The following is a 20834-nucleotide window of genomic DNA, read 5'->3' on the forward strand; positions in this document are numbered from 1 at the left end:
ATGGCAGTGGGTCCATCTAAGTGGGTAGCTAGGGCTTCCTAGGATATGGTCCTAGTCTTGCCTTCTTTGTATTGGCCGGCTTGTCCCCTTGCTCCTCTTGCTACTGGTGGTTAGCGTTTGGATGATGATGTGGTGCAACAATTCGATGCCACTCATCGGTTGTTAGAGCTGACTGCTACCTAGGGAACCTTTGCAACTTCTTTTGGGGAAAAACTCTAGGTAAGTTTTTCTAAAGTTCTTTCTTTGGATGTTCGTCTTTCTTCTGTTCTTATGTCTTGTTTTCTCTCTCTCTCTTTGTTCAGTCTTTTTTCTCGGGATCATACCGGCTTCTTTTTCTTGTCAAAGGGAGGAACAGGCTCTCCATGCCTAGGTGGTTGAGGCAGAAAAGTGAAGGGATGCTGCTATCCAGGAGGCCTTGAAGAATGTGGAGGCCATGAAGAATGAGTGCAATGGTATTGCGGGTTCTTTTTGTTTCCTTTTGTATTCAAATTTCCCTTTCTGCTGACTTGTTTTTTGGTGCCTGGTCTAGCTCTCTGAGTTGAAAAGCAGAAGCTCTCAGAGGGTATTGAGGAAATGAAGATACTTGTTCGCAATAGTCATAACAGGGCTGAGGAGGTAATTACTCATGTTGAATAAGAACTCACGCTTGCCAAGTTGATTAGGCGTGGAGATGACAAGGATCTTGTGCAGGTCCAAAAAACTGTTGAAGTCTTGACTGGCAAGTTGGCGACGGCTACTGAGAACTGGAATGCTTTGTGGAAATCATTTCGGTCAGTAGCCGATCTTCTCTGGACTCCAACAGATGATGGTCAATCTTGGGCTCAGTTTATTCCTCAAGTTCCGACCCGTTTCTAGGAGTTCATGAAGAGGTGTGCCCAACTATGTACTAGAAATGTTCTTGCCCAGGTCTAGGTTCTTGCTTTGGAGGTGCCTTTGTCCAAGATTGCAGAGGAAGCCGAGAGTCAAGAATATCTGGATGCTATTGAAAGGGTGGAGCCTAAGGTCAAAGATTTAGCCAGGAGGATTGTGGATAATCTTAATATTGATATTTCTTCTCCTGATGACAATGCTTGATGTAATTGACCTTTGTACTCCAGCCTCTGTAATAGGATATTATACTTCTTTTTGAATGAAGATTCTTTATTTTTTGTTGATGTCTTCTTTGCCTAGATGTCTTCGCCTTGTTTATTCTTTTAAATGAGTTGTCTAAGTGATCGGAATTTTTTCCGAGTAGTCGTTTGTTGGTCGTGGTGCGCATCCACGGTTTATGGTGGTCATGTTGTTTCATCCGTTGTAGGATCGCTCCTTGATGGGTCGAGTGTTTGTATGGCTTTTATCTATGCCGTGTAATCAACTCGGTATATGCAGATCGTTGTCTTGTCAAATCTTCTTGATTTTGTCAAGTGCTTGTCAGGCTTTTGTTTGCGCCATGTAAACAACTTGGTATATGTAGATCGTTGTCTTAACAAACTTTCTTGATTTGTCGAGTGCTTGTCTGGCTGCCGTGTAAACAACTCGGTTTAAGTAGATCTTTGTATTGACAAACTTTCTTGATTTGTCGAGTGCTTGTCCGGCTGCCGTGTAAACAACTCGGGTTAAGTAGATCTTTGTCCTGATAACCTTTTTGTTCTTGTTAGTACTGAAGAGACTTAGGACCAGCGATCTCAAGTATCTTTAGCTTCTTCTTTTTAGCTTTTTTGCTTAACTCGAGATGTGGCTAGCATCTGGCTCTTTCCCTGGTTGTACAAATATCTTAGGATTGGTTCAGGTGTTGGCTTATCAGCTACCCTCATCGGCAGGCTCAAGCATCTTTTCAGTTTTTTATTCACGACCGGTATGCACAGGCATAATTTTAGCCATTTTGCTTTTTGGTTCGGGTGTTAGCTTATTAGCTACCCTCATCGGCAGGCTCAAGTGTCTTTTCAACTTTTTTGCTCTCGGCCGGTATGCTCAGGCATAATTTTAGCCATTTTGCTTTTTGGTTTAGGTGTTAGCTTATTAGCTACCCTCATCGGCGGGCTCAAGCATCTTTTTAGCTCTTTTGCTCTCGGCCGGTATACTTAGGCATAATTTCAGCCATTTTGCTTTTTAGTTCGGGTGTTAGCTTATTAGCTACCCTCATCGACGGGCTCAAGCATCTTTTCAGCTCTTTTGCTCTCGGCCGGTATGCTCAGGCATAATTTCAGCCATTTTGCTTTTTGGTTCGAGTGTTAGCTTATTAGCTACCCTCATCGGCGGGCTCAAGCATCTTTTTAGCTCTTTTGCTCTCGGCCAGTATGCTCAGTGAAAACAACTGGGGGAAAGCCATAATAAGACATGTTATCGAGGAACACCATCTTTATTGATCATGAACATTGATATGCTTAGTGAAAACAACTTTGGGAAAGCCATAATAAGACATATGTTGTCGAGGAACACCATCTTTATTGATCATGAACGTTGATCTCTTGTGGCTTGTATATATATTCTTCCTTGAGTTGTTTTCATGCATAGAATCTTCTTAGTTAGCTGATGTGCCATGTATTGTTGACTTCTTTTCCATCTTCAGTTATCAACTTATATGTGCCTGGTTCGGTGACTTTTGTGACAATAAAATGACCTTCCCATGGACTGAGTAGTTTATGGTGTCCGTTAGTTTTTTGTATTCTTCTTAGTACTAGGTCTCTGATTTGGAGTGATCGAGGCTGGGTATTCTTGTTGTAGTGGCGTCTTAAACTTTGGAGGTATCTGGCTGATTGAAGGGTAGCCTTTACTCTGACTTCTTCTATACTGTTGAGTTCTAATCTTTGGGTGTGTTCTGCTTCTCATTCGTCATATTGTTCTATCCTTGGTGACATCCAGATCAAGTCAGCAGGTAGTACGGCTTCTGATCCATAAACTAGGAAGAAAGGTGAGTATCCGGTGGCTCTACTTATTTGAGTTCATAGCCCCCATACTACTTTGGGTAATTCTTTAATCCATTTGGATCCATAGTCCACTAGTTCTTCATATAATCTTGGTTTTAATCCGGCTAGTATAAGTCTGTTAGCCCTTTCTACCTGTCCATTGGCTTCTAGATGTGCGACTGATGTGTAATCTATGCCAAAGCCGCAATCCTGTGCCCAACTTTGGAATTCTGTAGCTGTGAAGGGGGAACCCAAATCTGTGATGATTCGATTGGGCATGCCAAAGCTGTGCATAATGTCTTGGATGAACTCGACTGCTTTGGCCACGCTGTATTTTGCGAGTGGTTTGTATTCGATCCACTTGGTGAACTTGTCAATTGCTATAAAGATATACTCGAAACCGCCCTTTGCTTTCTTGAGAGGTCCTACTTGATCCAGCCCCCAGCAGGAGAAAGGCCAAGCGGGAGGGATGCAGATGAGATTGTGAGCTGGTACATGAGCTTGTCTTGCGAACATTTGACAACCTTTGCATTTTCTGACGAGTTCTTCTACGTCTTTCAAAGCGGTTGACCAGTAGAATCCGGTGCGGAATGCTTTGCCAACTAGTGTTCTTGAAGCGGCATGATTTTCACAGCAACCTGAGTGTATTTTGTCTAAGATCTCTTTGCCTTTTTCAAACGAGACACATTTTAGGAGTACTCCTGATGATGCGGCTCTTCTGTACAACTTGTCCCCTACTAGAACGTAGTTCTTGCTTCTATGAACAACTTGGGTAGCCTCCGCTTTATCTGCTAGCAACTTGTTCTCTTTGATATAATCGATAAAAACCTAGGTCCATGAGGTGGTGATTACCAAAATCTGGTTGCCTTTAACTAGGAGTTCAGGGGTTATCTCACTGGGTTATTTGATAGAGGGAGCTGATAACTCCTCTATGAATGCGCCGGGTGGGACCTTTGCCCTATCCGATCCGAGCTTGGCGAGGACGTCTGCTGCAATATTAGAATCGCATAGGACATGTAGAATTTCTAATTCTTGAAAATGTTTTTTGAGTTTTCGTATTTTAGCACAGTAAGCGCCCATGTTTTCTTTGGTGCAGTCCCAATCTTTGTTGACTTGGTTGATGACTACTACCGAATCGCCATATACGAGTAATCGCTTGATTCCAAGGGTAATTGCCACTCGGAGCCCGTGGATGAGGGCTTCGTATTCTGCTTCATTATTTGTAGCTTGCCATAATATCTGAAGGACATACTTGAGTTGTTTTTCGTCTAGAGAGATGAAGAGAACGCCTACACCAGCTCCACCTAGCTTGAGTGATCCATCAAAATACATCTTCCAATGGTCAAGGATGGTATTTGACATAGGTTGTTGAATTTCTGTCCACTCGGCAACAAAATTGGCAAGGGCTTAAGATTTAATTGCCTTCCGTGGGGTGAAATCGATATTGAGAGCACCAAGTTCAACTACCCACTTAGATATGCACCCTTTTGCATCTCTATTGTGTAGGATGTCTCCAAGTGGGAAATCTGTTACCACGGTAATCTTGTGGCTTTCAAAATAGTGGTGAAGCTTGCGTGAAGTGATCAGGAGGGTGTAGAGTAGTTTTTGCATATGCGGGGTACCAGATTTTTAATTCTGATAGTACTTCACTGATGTAGTATACTGGGCATTGTACTTTATATACGCGCCCTTCTTCTTCTCTTTCTACGACTATCGATGTGCTAATCACAATAGAAGTTGCCGCAATGTACATCATCATGTCTTCGTATTTCTTTGGATGTGTGAGAATGGGCGAGGAGGTGAGGTATGCCTTAAGTCTTTTGAAAGCTTCGTTGGCTTCTTCTGTCCACTCGAACTTGTCTGTCTTCTTTAGTGGTTTAAAGAAAGATAACCCTTTTTCACCGAGTCTTGATATGAAACGATTGAGGGCCGCCATGCCGCCTGTTAGTTTTTGCACATCTTTGACACTTCGAGGAGGGCCCATCTCTATAATGGCTCGAATTTGCTTGGCGTTGGCTTCGATTCCACGATGACTGACCAAGAATCTGAGTAGTTGTCCTAAAGAAACTCCGAATACACACTTGTTTGGGTTCAATTTCCACCTCCACCTTTTTAGGTTTTCGAAGGTTTGCTTTAAGTCTTCAATTAGTGTGTCTAGGTTCTTTGTTTTTACTACTACATCATCCACGTATGCCTCTATGTTTTCACTGATCTAATCACCAAGGCATGTTTGGATAGCTCTTTGGTATGTGGCGCCAGTATTCTTGAGTCCAAACGACATGGTCTTGTAGCAGTAGGCACCGAACAGAGTAATGAAAGATGTCTTGCTCTGGTCTTGTTCCTTTAATGCGATCTAGTGATATCCTGAATAGCAATCAATAAAGGATAATAGGGCAGATCCTGCTATTGAATCAACTATCTGATCAATGTGTGGTAGCCCAAATGGATCTTTCGGGTAGTGTTTGTTGAGATCTATGTAGTCGACACACATGCGCCACTCGTTCATATTCTTTTTTGTACTAGAACTGGGTTTGCTAGCCAATCTGGATGAAGGATTTCTCTGATGAATCTGGCTGCCATTAGCTTTGTGATTTATTTTTTTAATTGCTGCCTTCTTGTTGGGTGAGAATTGTTGTAGCCGTTGCTTCATAGGCTTGGAGCCTTCATTGATATCGATTCTGTGCTTAGCCAACTCTCTTATGACACCTGGCATGTCGGCCGGCTTCCAAGCGAAGATATCTTTGTTGTCCCGAATAAAGTTAGTGAGTGCGAGTTCCTATTTTGCCAAGAGGTGGGCACTGATGGTTGCCATTTTGGAGGGATCACCGGTGCCCAGGTCGATTTGCTTGACGTCGGCTTCTTTTGGTGGTGCGAGGATGTTGGGCTTTTTAGCCAGTATCTCTAGTTCTTCTGGGCTCATTTCTACGACAATAGTGGCTATTTCTTTTCTACCATTGGTGGCTTGTGCTTTGGCTGCAATTTAAATTGCCTGAACGTCGCAGTCAAAAGCGTGCTTCAAATCACTTCGAAGGGAAAGGACACCGTTAGGCCCTGGCATCTTAAGCAATAGGTACAGGTAATGTGGTATCACCATGAATTTTGCTAGTGCTGGGCGCTCGAGGATTGCGTGATATGATGAATCGAAGTCTGCAACTTCAAACTTGATGAACTCTGTTCGGTAGTTTGAGGGAGTTCCAAAAGTAACTGGTAGAGTGATTTGTCCAAGTGGCATGGCTGCCTTGCTGGGTACTATCCCATAAAAAGGGGTGCTCGTTGGTGTAATCATCCTGGCAAGTTGTAGTCCCATCTTCCTTAGCGTTTCTGAAAAAATGATGTTGAGTCCGGCTCCCCCATCGATTAGTACTTTTGTGATAGTCATACTGGTGATAGTTAGATCTAGAACCAGTGGGTAATGGTCTATGTTTCCTACGCTAGTCCATTGGTCTTCTCTTGAAAACTGGATTGGATACTGTGACCAATTGAGATATCTTGGAGTAGCTGGTTCTGCTGCCATGATGGTTCATAGAGCTAGCTTTTCTTGATGTTTACTTCTAGAATCTGGGGCCCCAGTGAAGATCACTACTACTGTCCCCCTAGATTTTTGGAATCCCTTGTCTTCGTGGTTGTCTTCATCTTTTTTCTGATTGTCTTCTTTAGTGTTTACCTTATTATATTTTCTTGTGTATCGATCATTGAAGGTGTAGCAATTTCTGATGGTGTGATTTCCTTTAGGGTGCCAGATGCAATGCATGTTTTCAATGTTGTCATACCTTCTGAGTTTGGAAAACTTCCTTGATTTGTTAGCCACCGCTACGGTGTTGTCTGGTCCACGTTTTCTTTCTTGATGTCTGATGTTTCGATGATTTTGCTTATCCAGGTTGTCGTGGTTGTTTCTATCCGGGAACCTTTCTCGTGTCTTCTCCTCTGCAGTAATCATCTTTTCTACTATGTGTCTGAATTCTTCATTGTTTCTCGGGTTTTCTTTGCAGAAGTCATGAAATTGCCACATAGCCATGATTCTATGAGAGAAAGCTTCGATTACTTCTCATTCAGTGATGTCATGTACTTGAGCACGTAGTTCGTCAAATCATCGATAGTAATTTCTGAGACTTTTGCCTCCTTTCTGCTTGAGTCCTTTTAATTCTGCATGGGTGATGGGGTGCGTAATGATACCCATGAAATTTTCATAGAAAACTCTTTGCAAGTCCTCCTAATTTCTGATTGACCCTGGATTTAATTTGTTGAACCATTGGAGGGGCATGGTTTCTAGGGCCATGGGAAAGAACAAGGTCTTGATATCGTCGTCTCCTCCAGCTAGTTCAATCGACTATGAGTAAATCCTAAGCCACTGCCTTGGTTCGGTCTTGCCATCATATTTAGAGTGGTTGGATGGCTTGAACTTGTGAGGTAGTCGTATTGAAGCAAGTCTGTTTGCAAAATAGGGGAATCTATCGTGCGTTCTGGCTTCTGTGTATTCTGATTTAGCACCTCCTTCTAGCCAACTGTTGTCTTGGTGAGAGTAGTTATGTGGGGCTATCTGAATAGGTACTTTGCTTTTGATCTTTCTTGGTTGTTCGACTCGGTAGTTTTGACTATGGTCCCATCTACTTTCTCTATTGTGACTTCCACTTGGTCCGAGTCTCTCGAAAGCAGACTTCCTTTGATTTTGATCTTCCTACCCATGAGATGTTGACCTAGTAGGTAGTCTTGAGCAGGTCCTTCCGTCGTGCGTCCTTAGGGCTGCTGATCGGAGAAGGTCCCGGAGCTGTTCTTGTCTTTCACTGGGATGTGAGGTCGCTCCGAGTTCTTCCAATGCTTCTCAGATCCTATTGTAGGGTGTATTTGCCACGTGTCTTTCTTCAACTTCTTGTTCTAATTTTCTTCTATTGTACTTGGCCAGATCTAACTCATATCTGATCCAAGCTTCCTTTGCACTGCCTAGCACGGTGTTGGCATCCTTGTTTCAATTTGTTTCTTCTTTCTCTAGCTTGCTTCTGATTCTCGGTCTCACCATCGTGCCCCTAGATAAAGGGTGATATGTTGGACTCAGATTCATCCGATGACCTGATGTCGGGTGCTTCTGGGGGGACCAATGGTGATCGAGGACGTCGAACCATGAATACTTCTCGTGCGTGAATTGTTCTGTTATCGGCGTTGGTTTCCACACTGTCGTAGTCGTTGATAACTTTAGTAGAGGCTTCAAGGTTGTAGATCGAGTCTCCTTCTTGGTAGGGTAGAATTGTTGTTGTCGTCGTGCCGACTAGTTGGGTACCGCTATCCTCAGGAACAGAACCTAGCCAGTGGACGATGTAGTCTTGAGATGTTATAGTTAGTACGAGACCTTCCTGAGCTCCTTTCAGTGGCATTCTAAGCACTGGATCGAGGGATCCTTCGGGCCATGCCTGATAAGATTTTGCATGCTGTGGAGTCCAAACAGAAAAGGACCCGACTTCTTGAAAGGACTCTAAGTGTATTCTGAGTTGTATTCTTGATAGGCCAAGGCCACATTCTGGAACCCTGCCTGAAAAGAACTTGGTTTCTCAAAAGAACTCGGGTAAGACTCTATCTCAGATGCGAAGCTTGAGTTTGAGTCGGATGCGCAAAGCCGCGAAATCTGAGTTGGATCGGACATCATGAGCTGCGTGAATCTTCCGACGAGTTGATCTATCATGGTCGCTAAAATAGAAAGGTCTTCATGGTGATCCAAATCTTCGAGGAGATGGCTTTAGAGCTTGCCATCATCGCCTGCCTTGCAGATCCATGAACCGAAGATGAAGGTTGATCCCATCGAGAAGATCATGTTGTCGAGGTCCGTCGAGCTCTCGGATGCAAATTCGCCGAAAGCCCCTACCTGGCGTACCAGCTGTCGATGTTTCACCACCGATAGCCTGCCATGGGGGTACCTGGGGCAGTTTGTTCGGGCTTCGACGTATGCAGAACTCGACAATAAACGCAAGAGATAGTCGATTTATCATGGTTCGGGCCCTCGATCGTGATCGAGTAATGGCCCTACGTCCAGTCAGCGTTAGCCTTTGCGTTGGATTGATTGTAAAGTGTTGTCTCTTACTCTCTTCTCTAGGAACTCCGCCCTCCTTTATATAGTCAGGAGGCTAGAGTCCTAGTCGGTTTACAACAAGAGTTCCTAGTAGGATTATAGAATAATACTACTACTAAGATTACATAGAAAGAATCCTAGTTAGACTAGATCTTCTCCCTTCCTTGAGGGGTATCCCATGGGTCCCGCATCGATAGTCTCTTCTCTAGATTCTAGCTCGGCTTAGACACTCTCTAAATCCTCCATTAGCTTAGTGATGAATAATTTAGTCTTTCCATCCAAATTTTTAGTTATTTGATTAATTTCTTCATCACTAGATTCATCATCACTAGAGCTATCACTAATATCACTACTAGAGATATCACTAGGAGATGGAGGAGATTTGGCCTTCGATTTGGATTTTACCTTCTCACCCTTTGCCATGAGACAAATGTGAGGGGAGTAGTAGTCATCGTCAGACATGTTGTTGAAGAGCCTTGGTGTAGGGGATGACTTGTGAATAGCAATGGTTGCAACCTTCTCATCCTCCTCACTTGTGCTCTCTCTAGTTGAGTCCCATTCATGCCCAATATGAGACTCTCCCATGTATTTCTTGCTCTTTCTATGGTCGGCCTTCTCCTCTTTCTTGTCCTTCTTGTATTTATTGTCCTTGATCTCATATGGACACTTGGCAATGAAGGGATCGGTGCTACCACAATTGTAGCATATCCTCTTTTTTTTGTTTGGAAAGTTTCTCTTCACTACCTTGTAGCCTTGCTTCTTTAGCCCCTTGTGAAACCTCTTCATAAAGAGAGCAACATTATCAACCTTCTCATATTGATCATCATCATTTTTACTTTCACTTGAAGATGATGTGGTTTCTACTCTTTCTTGGACTTGCTTGCTTGCTTTGGGCTTGCTAGTTAAAGCTTGCTTGTTGATCTTAGACTTGCTTGTAGAGCCTTGCTTACTTGATTTGTTGGCCTTGAGAGCTACATACTTGATCTTGATGCCTTCTAGCTTTGCTTGCAATTCACCAAGCTTCTTCCTCTCATTTGCTTCTTCTCTTTGCATGTCAAAGGTCAAGATCCTACCAAGTACATCATTTGGTGTGAAGTACTCAAACTTCTTCTTATCTCTAATTAGAGTCACTATGGTCTCATTTCTAGGCGAATAATCCTCCAACATAATCTTGACAACTTTATGATCATCTAGCTCATCACAATCATAGCCTCGAATCTTGCCCACCATTGTCATCAACCTATCAAACATCTCTTCTTGCCCCTCTCCATCCAAGATTACAAACCGGTTGAGTTTTGACATTAACAAATCAATTCTTGCCTTTCTCACTTTGTCAACCCCTTCATGTGCTAGGTAAAAAGTGTCTCATATTTGCTTGGCAACATCAACCCCAATTACTCTATTGTACTCATCACCATCCAAAGCACTAAGCAACACACTTGTGGCTTGCCCATTGAGTGAATGATTATCATCTCCTCTAGTGTTGGGTTCTTGGGATCAATCGGTGACTCAAATCCATTGCAAACAATCTCCCAAATGCTGGGGTGAAGACCTATAAGATTGGCTCTCATCAAGTGCTTCCACTTGGCAAAGTTAGTCCCATTAAAATGAGGTAGCTTGCCCATGGGTACATTGATGAAATACCTCCAATCATGGTTAGTCATAGGTATAGAAGAATAGTTAAAGGACATGGCAGCATATTTGCTGTTGTTGTTGGCTTTACCCTTTCCTCTCTTCTCCTTCTTGTTCCCCTTTGACACTTGGTAGGACTCATCATCATCTCTATCTTCGAAACTACTTGATATGTTACTTAATGATGCATTTGTTGCCTTCCCTTCTTCCTTCTTCTTCCTAGCTTCTCTCCTTCTTCTTCTTGATTCTCTTATAAGCTTTCTTTCTTCTTTTCTTTGCTTCTTGTCTTCTAACCGTTGCTGCTCCTTTTCTCTCTTGCTTCTCTTTTGAGCTTTCTTGCCTCCTTTCTTCTTCTTCTCTCATTGTCATTGAGAGCTTTTTCGGCATCGGTAGCCTCAAGATGTGGTAGCATGGTGTTGCTTGCTATTGATGCGCTCAACTCGCTACTGTCTGTGTCGACATCCACCGGCTTCATGCCACTAGTTTCTCCTCCGGGCTCCATACCTCATGCGGTGAAGCGCTCATGATGTAACCTATTCTAATACCACTTGTAGGATCTCTGGTTAGCCTAGAGGGGGGATGAATAGGCATGTCAAAACAAACACTCAAACTTTTATCAAATTCAACCTATGGCACTGTCGCTCTGACCTCGCGGCACTGCCGGACAGTGGCACTATCGGGCCAGAGCAGCGGCACTGCCGCACCTGTAGACAACTTCGAGTCACAGTTCAAAATCAGTGAATGTAATCTTGAATCGGAGAAATTTCTTAGCTTCCTGTAGGTATGAGATTCACAGATCGAGAGCTAGAAGTGGTAGGAACACAACACATAAGTAGATAGACCACAAACCCTAGAAATCACCTTAACAACAATATGAAATGCAAATGATGTAAATCAAGCACAAGGGGACAAGATGATTTAACCCATGGTTCAGTTCGCTACCAAGGCTTGCCTACGTCCATGTTGTTGAGGTTAGCCACTAAAGCTTAGGGCTTTGTAACCCTTCCTCGTTCTCAAGTCAAGAGACTCAACTTTTGAGATGAGGGGTGAGTTTACTAGCTTCAAGAGGTGGTTACAAACCTTCTAGGGCTACCACACAAGTTGGCAAGTTCCACGAGCGACGCCCTAGCCGGCTAGGAGCAAAGCTCCAAGATTAATAAACACAACCGTCGACCAAAACGTGAACCAAGTGCTCTTTTGAGTTGGAAAATCAAAGTATATGCTCTCTAATTGAGTTTGGGACCTTTTTCTCTCAAGGATTGATGGGGAAATCAAGGGAGAATGCTTGGGAGCACAAGGTCACCAATGGAGGGGAGAGAAGGGCACTCTTCTATTCTTGGACGAGCTGAATGAGTGGGAGAGAGAAGAGTGACGTTGAGGAGGAAGGGGAAAGGTATAAGTACCCCCTAGCCCCAACGATCACTTAAGTCATGGTAGTGCCACGGCTCAAGTGCAGCAGTGTCGCACTATGGTAGTGCCTCTCTCCAGGTGCGGCACTGCCACACCAGGCAAGACAGCAAGGGTAAGAGTGAAGTGTTGGTTGTCTTGGCTGAGTAACTGAGGATATATGTGTAAGATTGAGCACTTGGTAGCACATGTTAGTTTAAGCATTGTGTCCCCCTTTATAGTATGACTTTTCTTATACTCAAATTTAAAATATAAAAGAATTTAAACCTCCTTTGAGTTTGAAGCCATCAACATTTATAATTGGGGGCTCCTCCATTTCGTGTAACATCCTCGAATATAGATTCCCTGCTTGTCATCTCGTTAAATTTTATTAGTTCTCTAATTGCGTGGTCCTTATCATCAAAACCCATAATTAGGGCTTGATTGCACTTTTAGAGACGTATGAAGATTTAGAGAATATTTAGAAGAATATTAAAGCGTGACTTGGCTTGATTGACGCCAAGTGGAGTAGAGGAGCCAACGAGTCATGATGTCCGAGTAGATGGATTTGATTTGGATGGCTCGCTTGACAGCTCGAACGATTGGCTTGACAGCTCGGACGAGTACGTGGAGTCGTAGGCGAACGGGCGTAATCGGAGCCTGACGGAGTCAATCCACATGGGGAGGTGAAGCCCTTAGGCATGTTCGACCGAGGCGAGGGCACAGTCCAAGATCTTCCTTGCATGTCTAACATACGTGAGGTCGCTTGCATGGTGGTGTAGATCCAGATGCATATGTGCTTGTATATCTCTTCAACTACTCCAATTAGCTTGTACGGCTGATCAACATCTTTGGTGGAAACACGGCTCCACATCGTGTTATCGCTGGCCTCCTTTCCTGATTGCTGGTTGTCGTGATCCATGAAAACGATCTTACGTATCCGATCAGAAATTATGAGCAACAACAAGATGCGATTAGGTTCCACCCAACAGAAATCATGCAGTCATATGGATATATATGGAAGTATTCATATAACAATATTTAATTATAAAACAACTTGACTTAGCTTTCTGAATGATTGTTGTCACGTGTAGATTGGTGAAAGCCTTTTGCTTGCTGGCATCATCTTCACGTCATGGTGATGTAGACCACTCGTAATTTGTACGACACTGGAGAACATCTGATGATGATTGCTCATAAACCCCTCCGCACACGTAGCTTTGTCGACGTTGGAAAGAACGAGAGGTGCCTTCACAAGTTAATTCATGCCCGTGTCATATTCAGGTTCGGTTAACATGATGGTCTGGAATCATCATGAGACCGAGTAGATTGGATCCCGGTTGGCCGTTGCACTTGACATGCGCGTCGTCGAGCCGGGCTGTTCATACTTATGCGCGCAAAGCACGGGGCCGCCTGCCGCCGTCGGGCTCTGCACACCAGAACGCACTCCTGCGAGATGCGTTTCAGCATTAGGGCCCGCCGTAGATCGTCGTGGTCGTCGCGTGTTGCCGAAGGACGCCGCGGTGATCAACCGAGTTGCCTTGGTTGCGAAGTTGATCTTGAGCTCCATCGAGCTATCGATTATAGGATTTCATCTAGCTCGCCATGGGATCAAGTGCACACCCCTACCTTGTTGTCGACGAAATACGTCCGGCAGTCTATCGAGGGGTATGCCCACGGTAGTAGATGAATCGGTGGAGGTGCGCGTGAAGGAATCGGATGGTGACACAGAATGCAAGAGACAGCGATTAGGCAGGTTCAGACCGTCAGCTTGACGTAATACCCTATCTCATGTGTCTTTGTAGATTGTATTATGAGAGTTTTGATGAAAATGTGGGGAGGGGGGTCCCTACCCGCCTTATATAGTCCGGAGGTAGGGTTACAGGTCGGTTGTTTTTATCCTAATCGGTTTCAAGATAGCAATTACAAAGATTGCGGAATCTAGTATATCCGAACAGATCATCCTTGATCGCCAAGCATCTTCACACAGTCTTGCGAGGCACGCCGACCTGTGCCGTGCTTCGCGCGGTGTAGTCTTGCGGGCTGGGCCTCCCCTGGCGGCTCGGCCCATGTACAGCCTATGGGTATCAGGGGTTATACCCCCACAAGCAGATCTCCTATCTCATCTCCTATATTATTATAATGTTTAAGAGATCTCTAAAAAAGCATCATTTCTCCTAACAACCCCCTCTCACCTATCCCTAAACAAATATAGAAAACAAGTTTTACATACTCTGTTACAAACAATGCTCTCCTATATACTAAATTGATTTTAAGGCACTCACCTAAAACAATTTATAGGAGATGCAATATAAGAGATCTGGTGGAGATGCTCTTCTTTGTGGTTCATGTACGACATCGAGAAATTTTGAACTTTGTAACAATGTCACCATGTTCTACTAAATCGTTTTTCATATAATACTATGTGAAGAGACTTGAAAAGCACAATTCACAATGAAGATTAGGCGAGTTTGATATTTTTTTTCTTTCTTTTAGTTCTAATAGATAGGTGCTTTGTCTATGCTAAACAAATGTGACGTGTAAGCTACTATATCTCTTAAAGATTAGTACTGGACAATGGTAATTGAATTTGGCTACGCATAACGCTAAAGTTAAAATAAAGGCATGTATGCCGTATTCATATGCACAAAAGAATGACCAATTGGATGTGATTTAACTTTTGCCTCTTTAGAATTTTAAATTGAAACTAAATGAACATACATCATTCTATTTTGGAAAGAAGAGGCTATAATAAGTAACGGTTGACTATCTTAACAAAAAGATGACCCTTCAAGAATGTACGTCGGGCAATATGCCATCGACTGCCCCAGCTGGAGATGTGGGGATTTGGGAGAGAGATAAAAAAAAAAGTTTTGTTCCTTGTTCTTAGACGGTTATGTATGTCCATGTGGCTCAAAACATCATGTTGCTGAATAAATTCAAGTTTCTAATGATACCAAAACATTATGTTTTTTCAATGTTAGTATCATTGCGCTGACTTTTTTAAAGCTCTGGTAGCAACCCACAGGCACACAGTTAGTTAGTGTCACTAAATTCCTTCCTAATAATAATCTTTAAGTAAAACGCGTGGTCCTTTGAAGATATCATCATCCGCATGCAGAGCCCCCTACGCTGCTACGCAGCACGTGGACACGCCCTCCTGACTCCTGAGTGATCGGCGCGGACGCAACTTCCCCTGGCGACTCCCGGGCTCCATGCCTGACGCACCCGGCGAGAAAGAACTAGGAATAGCCGGTCCAGATCTCTCAAAACGAAGCGCTGGACAAGGGGGCGATGGCTTCGGCGGCTGCGGCTGTGATCCCGGACGGCCGGCGATGGAGCAAAGGCCCGGGCTCCTCGTCGTCATCGCCGGTGACGACGGCCATTTTCCTCTTCTTCTTTGTTGTCGTGGTCGGCGTCCTCGTGTCCGCCCGCTGGATCACCACCACTGTAAGTGCAGAATTTATATTCCTCTTCTCCCATTGCGATCTGAACTTGGTTGCATTTTCGAATGTTCTCTGTTTAACTGTTTCCCACATTTGGATGCGATAATTAGGAGCACTAAATAATAGGAACGGTGTGGTAGCCTGGTAGGAGGTTAAATATTTTGTGTTCTTTCGTGGTGCGACCGCGGATAAAAGTTTACAGAATCATCTCGCACCAATCAGTTCTCCGAGGAAGGATGATAAATGACTCTATCCTCGTTATTCATGATAACTTTGTGATATAATTTTCCATTTACAAACTCAAAATTGATTCGGATTCCATCTAAATTCGCCCTCTGATTTTTTATGAACTAAATAAGAGACTGTAGACAGTAGTTGTCAAAGGCACCGTGAAAGAATACGTCTGTTGACGCGTTTCATCTATCGCTGTTCAATGATTTGCCTATTGTTGTTTCAGTTCAGTTACTCTGATTGGTGCAAAGAGTAGTTTTACTGACCGATGCATGGGCATTAGCCTAGGAAGTAACTAACAATCTTTCAGTTGAGTCTGATTGATGCAAAGAATAGTTTTACTGAACCGATGCATGGGGATTAACCTAGGAAGTAATTAACAATCAATTTAACATGTGCAGACTCATCTGTCAATCACCAATTTGGATCAGTGGAGCTCAAAGCCGGTAGGTAAGCTCCGACCCTTCATTTCCAAACAAAATTTCTGCAATCACTCACAGAAACATACTCTTAAATATGCTGTTCTTGCTTGCAAGCTGCAACACCCCAACTCCTATACCAAAAAATATGTAAAAAATGGAGATTTAGTATCCTTATTATCAGCATAAACATCTGGGCCGGGGTTAAATTGGATACGCCACTGATCAACTGATCACGTTCCCCTTTTCCTCCAAGTTATTTTCCATTATTTTTTTAATACAAAGAAGCTGATAGCATCGAACCAAAGCACACAAAAAATTGATTAAGATTATTTTTTATATAAAAGGAGCTGATTAAAATTTCTGAACAAGCATCAGCGCAGAAGATTTGCTCGCTGAGAGACACGACCGTTGATCATCGTCTTCCTCTCCCTGCAGGCTATCCTAACGGCGACGCAGACCACCTCCATCCCGGCCATCCCCGCCGCGCCGCCGCCGCCTCGGCCGACCTACTCTCTCTCCTGCCCGGCGCCGCCGCTTCCCCGTGACCCGACCATCCCCAGCAACATCTCCCAGACCCTCGACCTCGTGCTCTCCCCCAACGCCTCCTCCGCCTCCACCTGTGCCGCCTTCCCCGACCCGCCGCCGCCGCTCCCCGCCAACTCCAACGCCTCCTCAACCTGCCCCGCATACTTCCGCTTCATCCACGAGGACCTCCACCCATGGCGCGCCTCTGGGGGCATCACCCGCGCCATGGTCGACCGCGCACGCGCCACCGCCAATTTCCGCCTCGTCGTGATCCGGGGCCGCGCGTACATCGAGCGCATCGCGCCGGCGTTCCAGACGCGCGACCTCTTCACCATCTGGGGCATTCTGCAGCTGCTCCGGCGCTACCCCGGCCGCGTCCCTGACCTCGACGTCATGTTCGACTGCGTCGACTGGCCCGTCGTGCACGCCGACCAGTACGAAGGGGAGAACGCCACGGTATTGCCGCCGCTCTTCAGGTACTGCGGCGACAATGAGACGCTAGATGTTGTCTTCCCAGACTGGTCATTCTGGGGCTGGTAAGCAGTCGATCATGCCTTTCTTTTTGGCATAAATTGTATATTTTTGTTTTTTCGTGCATTGACACGGTTATATCCGTATTGACTGCATTCGTTGTCTATAACACAGTGAATTCAATGAGAACCAAATGCAAAAGTTCAGTGCCATTTCTAATTGTCTTACTTTGGGAGTTACTAAAGTGATATTGTGGTTGATCTGTTCTTTTGTGTTGTGATGTTCAGACAAAGCACAAACACTTAATGAACTGTATGTGATGACTCATGATAGGCCTGAGATCAACATAAAACCGTGGGATGCTCTGCAGAAGGAATTGAACGGTGGAAAAAAGAGGGTGAAATGGTTGAATAGAGAACCTTATGCTTACTGGAAAGGGAATCCAGATGTTGCAGTTACAAGGCAGGAGCTTGTTAAGTGTAACGTCTCCAGTGAGCATGAATGGAATGCAAGGATTTACAAACAGGTACTTTGTTTCTCTTTATGTTACATCGCACTTTCTTGTACTTGGAGAAATTGTGATGACCCAATGTCTTTCCATGAACGAAGTTCCATTATTTTGTCAATTCTGTTGCCCATAAAATGTTTAAATCTTTTAGAATTACTGGATAACTAATTTTTCAATGAAACAGTTCTCTTTTTTTTTCTGAAAGAATCAATGAAACAGTTCTAGTAATGGTGACCCATGATTGATTAGCTTTTATTTTTTTCCTTTTTGGTCATTTAGGATTGGCTAAAGGAGATCAAGGCAGGATACAAACAGTCAAATTTGGCTGGTCAATGCACCCATAGGTTTATTTTCTTGAGAGTTTTCCCTGTGTGCCCTTATAAAAGATCGTAATTCCCTGTGTGCCCCTAAAAAAATTCAGCGGTCTTCAGCGCCACTACTCCAACTTTTTCGTGTCATCCATGCCACTTCCGTCAGTTTGGGCTCTAACGCCGTTAAACTGCAGGTGTGAAAAGACGAAAATGCCCTTAAGTTCAAATATGTTATTAATTTTTTTTGAGCATCTTGACGACTTCAAATGAAAAAACTCAAAACTAGAAAGTTGTAGATCTCGTCGAGATCTATAATTTTCATATAAATTTTTTTTTATTTAATTTCGCAAAAAAAATATGATTTGATATGATTAATATATCTTAGAAAAATCATATTTTTTTTTTTTGTGAAATTAAATGAAAAAAAAAATTTATATGAAAATTATAGATCTCGACGAGATCTACAACTTTCTAGTTTTGAGTTTTTTCATTTGAAGTCGTTAAGATGCTCAAAAAAAATTAATAATATATTTGAATTTAAGGGCATTTTCGTCTTTTCACACCTGCAGTTTAACGGCGTTAGAGCCCAAACTGACGGAAGTGGCATGGATGACACGAAAAAGTTGGAGTAGTGGCGCTGAAGACCGCTGAATTTTTTCAGGGACACACAGAGAATTACGATCTTTTATAAGGGCACACAGGGAAAAGTCTCTATTTTCTTTTCTTGCAGACAAGTTGAAATTTATGCTGTTCTGTTGATAATACTGAGATTTTTCCTTTGGGTGACAGGTACAAGATTTATATTGAAGGATCAGCATGGTCAGTCAGTGAGAAGTATATTCTAGCTTGTGATTCCATGACACTAGTGGTTACACCAAAATACTACGATTTTTATTCAAGGGTGCTGATGCCCATGCAACATTATTGGCCAATTTGGGATGACAATAAGTGTAGCTCCATAAAGTATGCTGTTGATTGGGGCAACTCTCACAAACAGAAGGTATCTTTTTTGTGTACATCTTTATTATATCAGGGCCTGGTGCAAGCGGTAGAGTCTTACAGCCTGTGACCGGAAGGCCCCGGGTTCGAGTCGCGGTCTCCTCGCATTGCACAGGCGAGGGTAAGGCTTGCCACTGACACCCTTCCCCAGACCCCGCACAGATCGGGAGCTCTCTGCACTGGGTACGCCCTTTAACAAAGCTTCACTGCATTACTTGGCTGAACTTATTGGCACAAGAGAATCAAACAGGTCCTTTGGTTATTTCCTTGTTTGATCATGCGATGTGATGCAGCAGGAGGTACATCACTAGCCTTGACAAGTTGGTGCTTAGTTGGACTTGGCCGTTGTTTTGAGTTAGGTCCCATATATTAGTCACAGATGTAAATAGGTTAGCTAGATCTAGGTATCAGACTTGTTACAGATGAACCTCATAACAAGAAGAAAGAACAACTTTTTAACACAAAAATTTTAAGAGTAATATATTTATTATAAGCGTAAGACTGTACACATTGTATAGTAGTAGAGAGGACAAACGGTTGGTGAAAGACGACACGGGAGTCAGGATGCTGAGAATTTCTTTTGTTTCCAAAACAAACGTCACCAGGTACTACTATGTGTGAAAAATGAGTTAAAAGAAGTATGCTTTGTTTGATTAGGTGCCTATCATAAGGTAAAGAGATTGGTCAGTGCATGTTAGTTGTTAGTGTAACAAAGCTTCACTACAGAAGGTATCTTACTTATTTGCATGAATGATGAAATACATTGGTTATAAGGTGCATTGTGCTGTCTCAACTCAGGAGATATTTCTAGTGTCACCTATATTAATCAAACTACCATGACGCATGTCATGCTCAGCATAATTCTAGGAAGATTTTTCTAGATCAATTTTTTAGTGTTAGGCAGATTCATATTTTAATAGAAGTTGCTCAAGCAGTATATAAGACTGTTTTTTCTCCTTGTAGCATATGTTATAGCTGAATGTTCTGTGCTTTAAGTATAGAAAATAACTTGTGGGTAGTCGTCAATTTGAATACTTGTCTACTTTTCTAATCCAATTTTCCTTGATTTTTCACAAGTAATAACATATTATTGGAGTAAAGAGCACACCTTTTCTTCTATAGAGAATGCTTTGTTACGTACATTTGTAAAGTTTTTTGCATTTTTTATAGTAACCATATCCATGTATCCCACTGCAAATATAGGCACAGAGAATAGGAAAGCAAGGAAGCAACTTTATTCAAAAAGAGCTCAGCATGGAATATGTTTATGATTACATGTTTCACCTCTTAACTGAGTATGCCAAGCTCCTAAGATTCAAGCCAACAAAACCACCTGAAGCTATTGAGGTCTGTCCCGAATCTTTGGCTTGCCAAGCTATAGGCCGCGAGAAGAAGTTCATGAAGGACTCCATGGTGAGATCCGCCAGCGATGCTGGCCCATGTGACCTGCCTCCTCCTTTCAGTCCTGAGGAATTCAAAGCGCTGCAACGTAGGAGAGAGAAGACAATGAAGCAGATCGAAACATGGATGCAAAAAGCTTCGAGGCCCGTGGATAAGAAGCCCTGAGAGCTTCATGTTTTTCCCTCCCCAATAGATACACCCAATTTTTGTAGTGCTAATAACCACAGGCATTCTTATCTGATTGCGTCAAATGTATGATTCTACAGAAGTTATAGATGGTTTTAGTTCTCCAGATCTCATCAATGTACTTCTATTTGTCGTGTGCCTTATATTTTTCTATACTATCTGCTTTAGCTGTAGGATGTAGCGATATTGCTCAGTGACCCTTTAGACTCTAGAGTAAGAGTAAAGAGTGTGTTTGTTTAGAGGTAGTTGAGGAGAGGGTTAAGAGCGCTTAGATGGAGGGATTTCAAGACTTTTTGTTTGTTTGGTGGGATCAGAAATGTGGCTTTAGGAGCATGTTTGGTTTTTGTGGCTCTTATTCGCCAAGCCAATATTTGGC

The 20834-nt window shown here is 43.2% G+C and overlaps 1 protein-coding gene across 2 annotated transcripts; it reads left to right on the forward strand.

Moving 5' to 3' along the window:
* Window positions 1-15140: 15140 nt before the first annotated feature.
* Window positions 15141-20595, forward strand: LOC136467410 (uncharacterized). 2 transcript variants are annotated; one of them, XM_066466096.1, is made up of 7 exons: window positions 15141-15408; window positions 16037-16081; window positions 16493-17118; window positions 17387-17579; window positions 17841-17905; window positions 18662-18872; window positions 20075-20595. In XM_066466096.1, the coding sequence occupies exons 1-7, from the start codon at window positions 15253-15255 to the stop codon at window positions 20435-20437; spliced, it is 1659 nt and encodes a 552-aa protein (XP_066322193.1). In that variant the 5' UTR covers window positions 15141-15252; the 3' UTR covers window positions 20438-20595. The 2 variants fall into 2 exon arrangements, with proteins under 2 accessions (XP_066322193.1, XP_066322194.1); XM_066466097.1 differs by lacking the exon at window positions 16037-16081.
* Window positions 20596-20834: the final 239 nt, after the last annotated feature.

This window comes from Miscanthus floridulus, chromosome 7 (genome assembly GCF_019320115.1).
Source record: "Miscanthus floridulus cultivar M001 chromosome 7, ASM1932011v1, whole genome shotgun sequence".
NCBI classification, from domain to species: Eukaryota; Viridiplantae; Streptophyta; class Magnoliopsida; order Poales; family Poaceae; genus Miscanthus; species Miscanthus floridulus.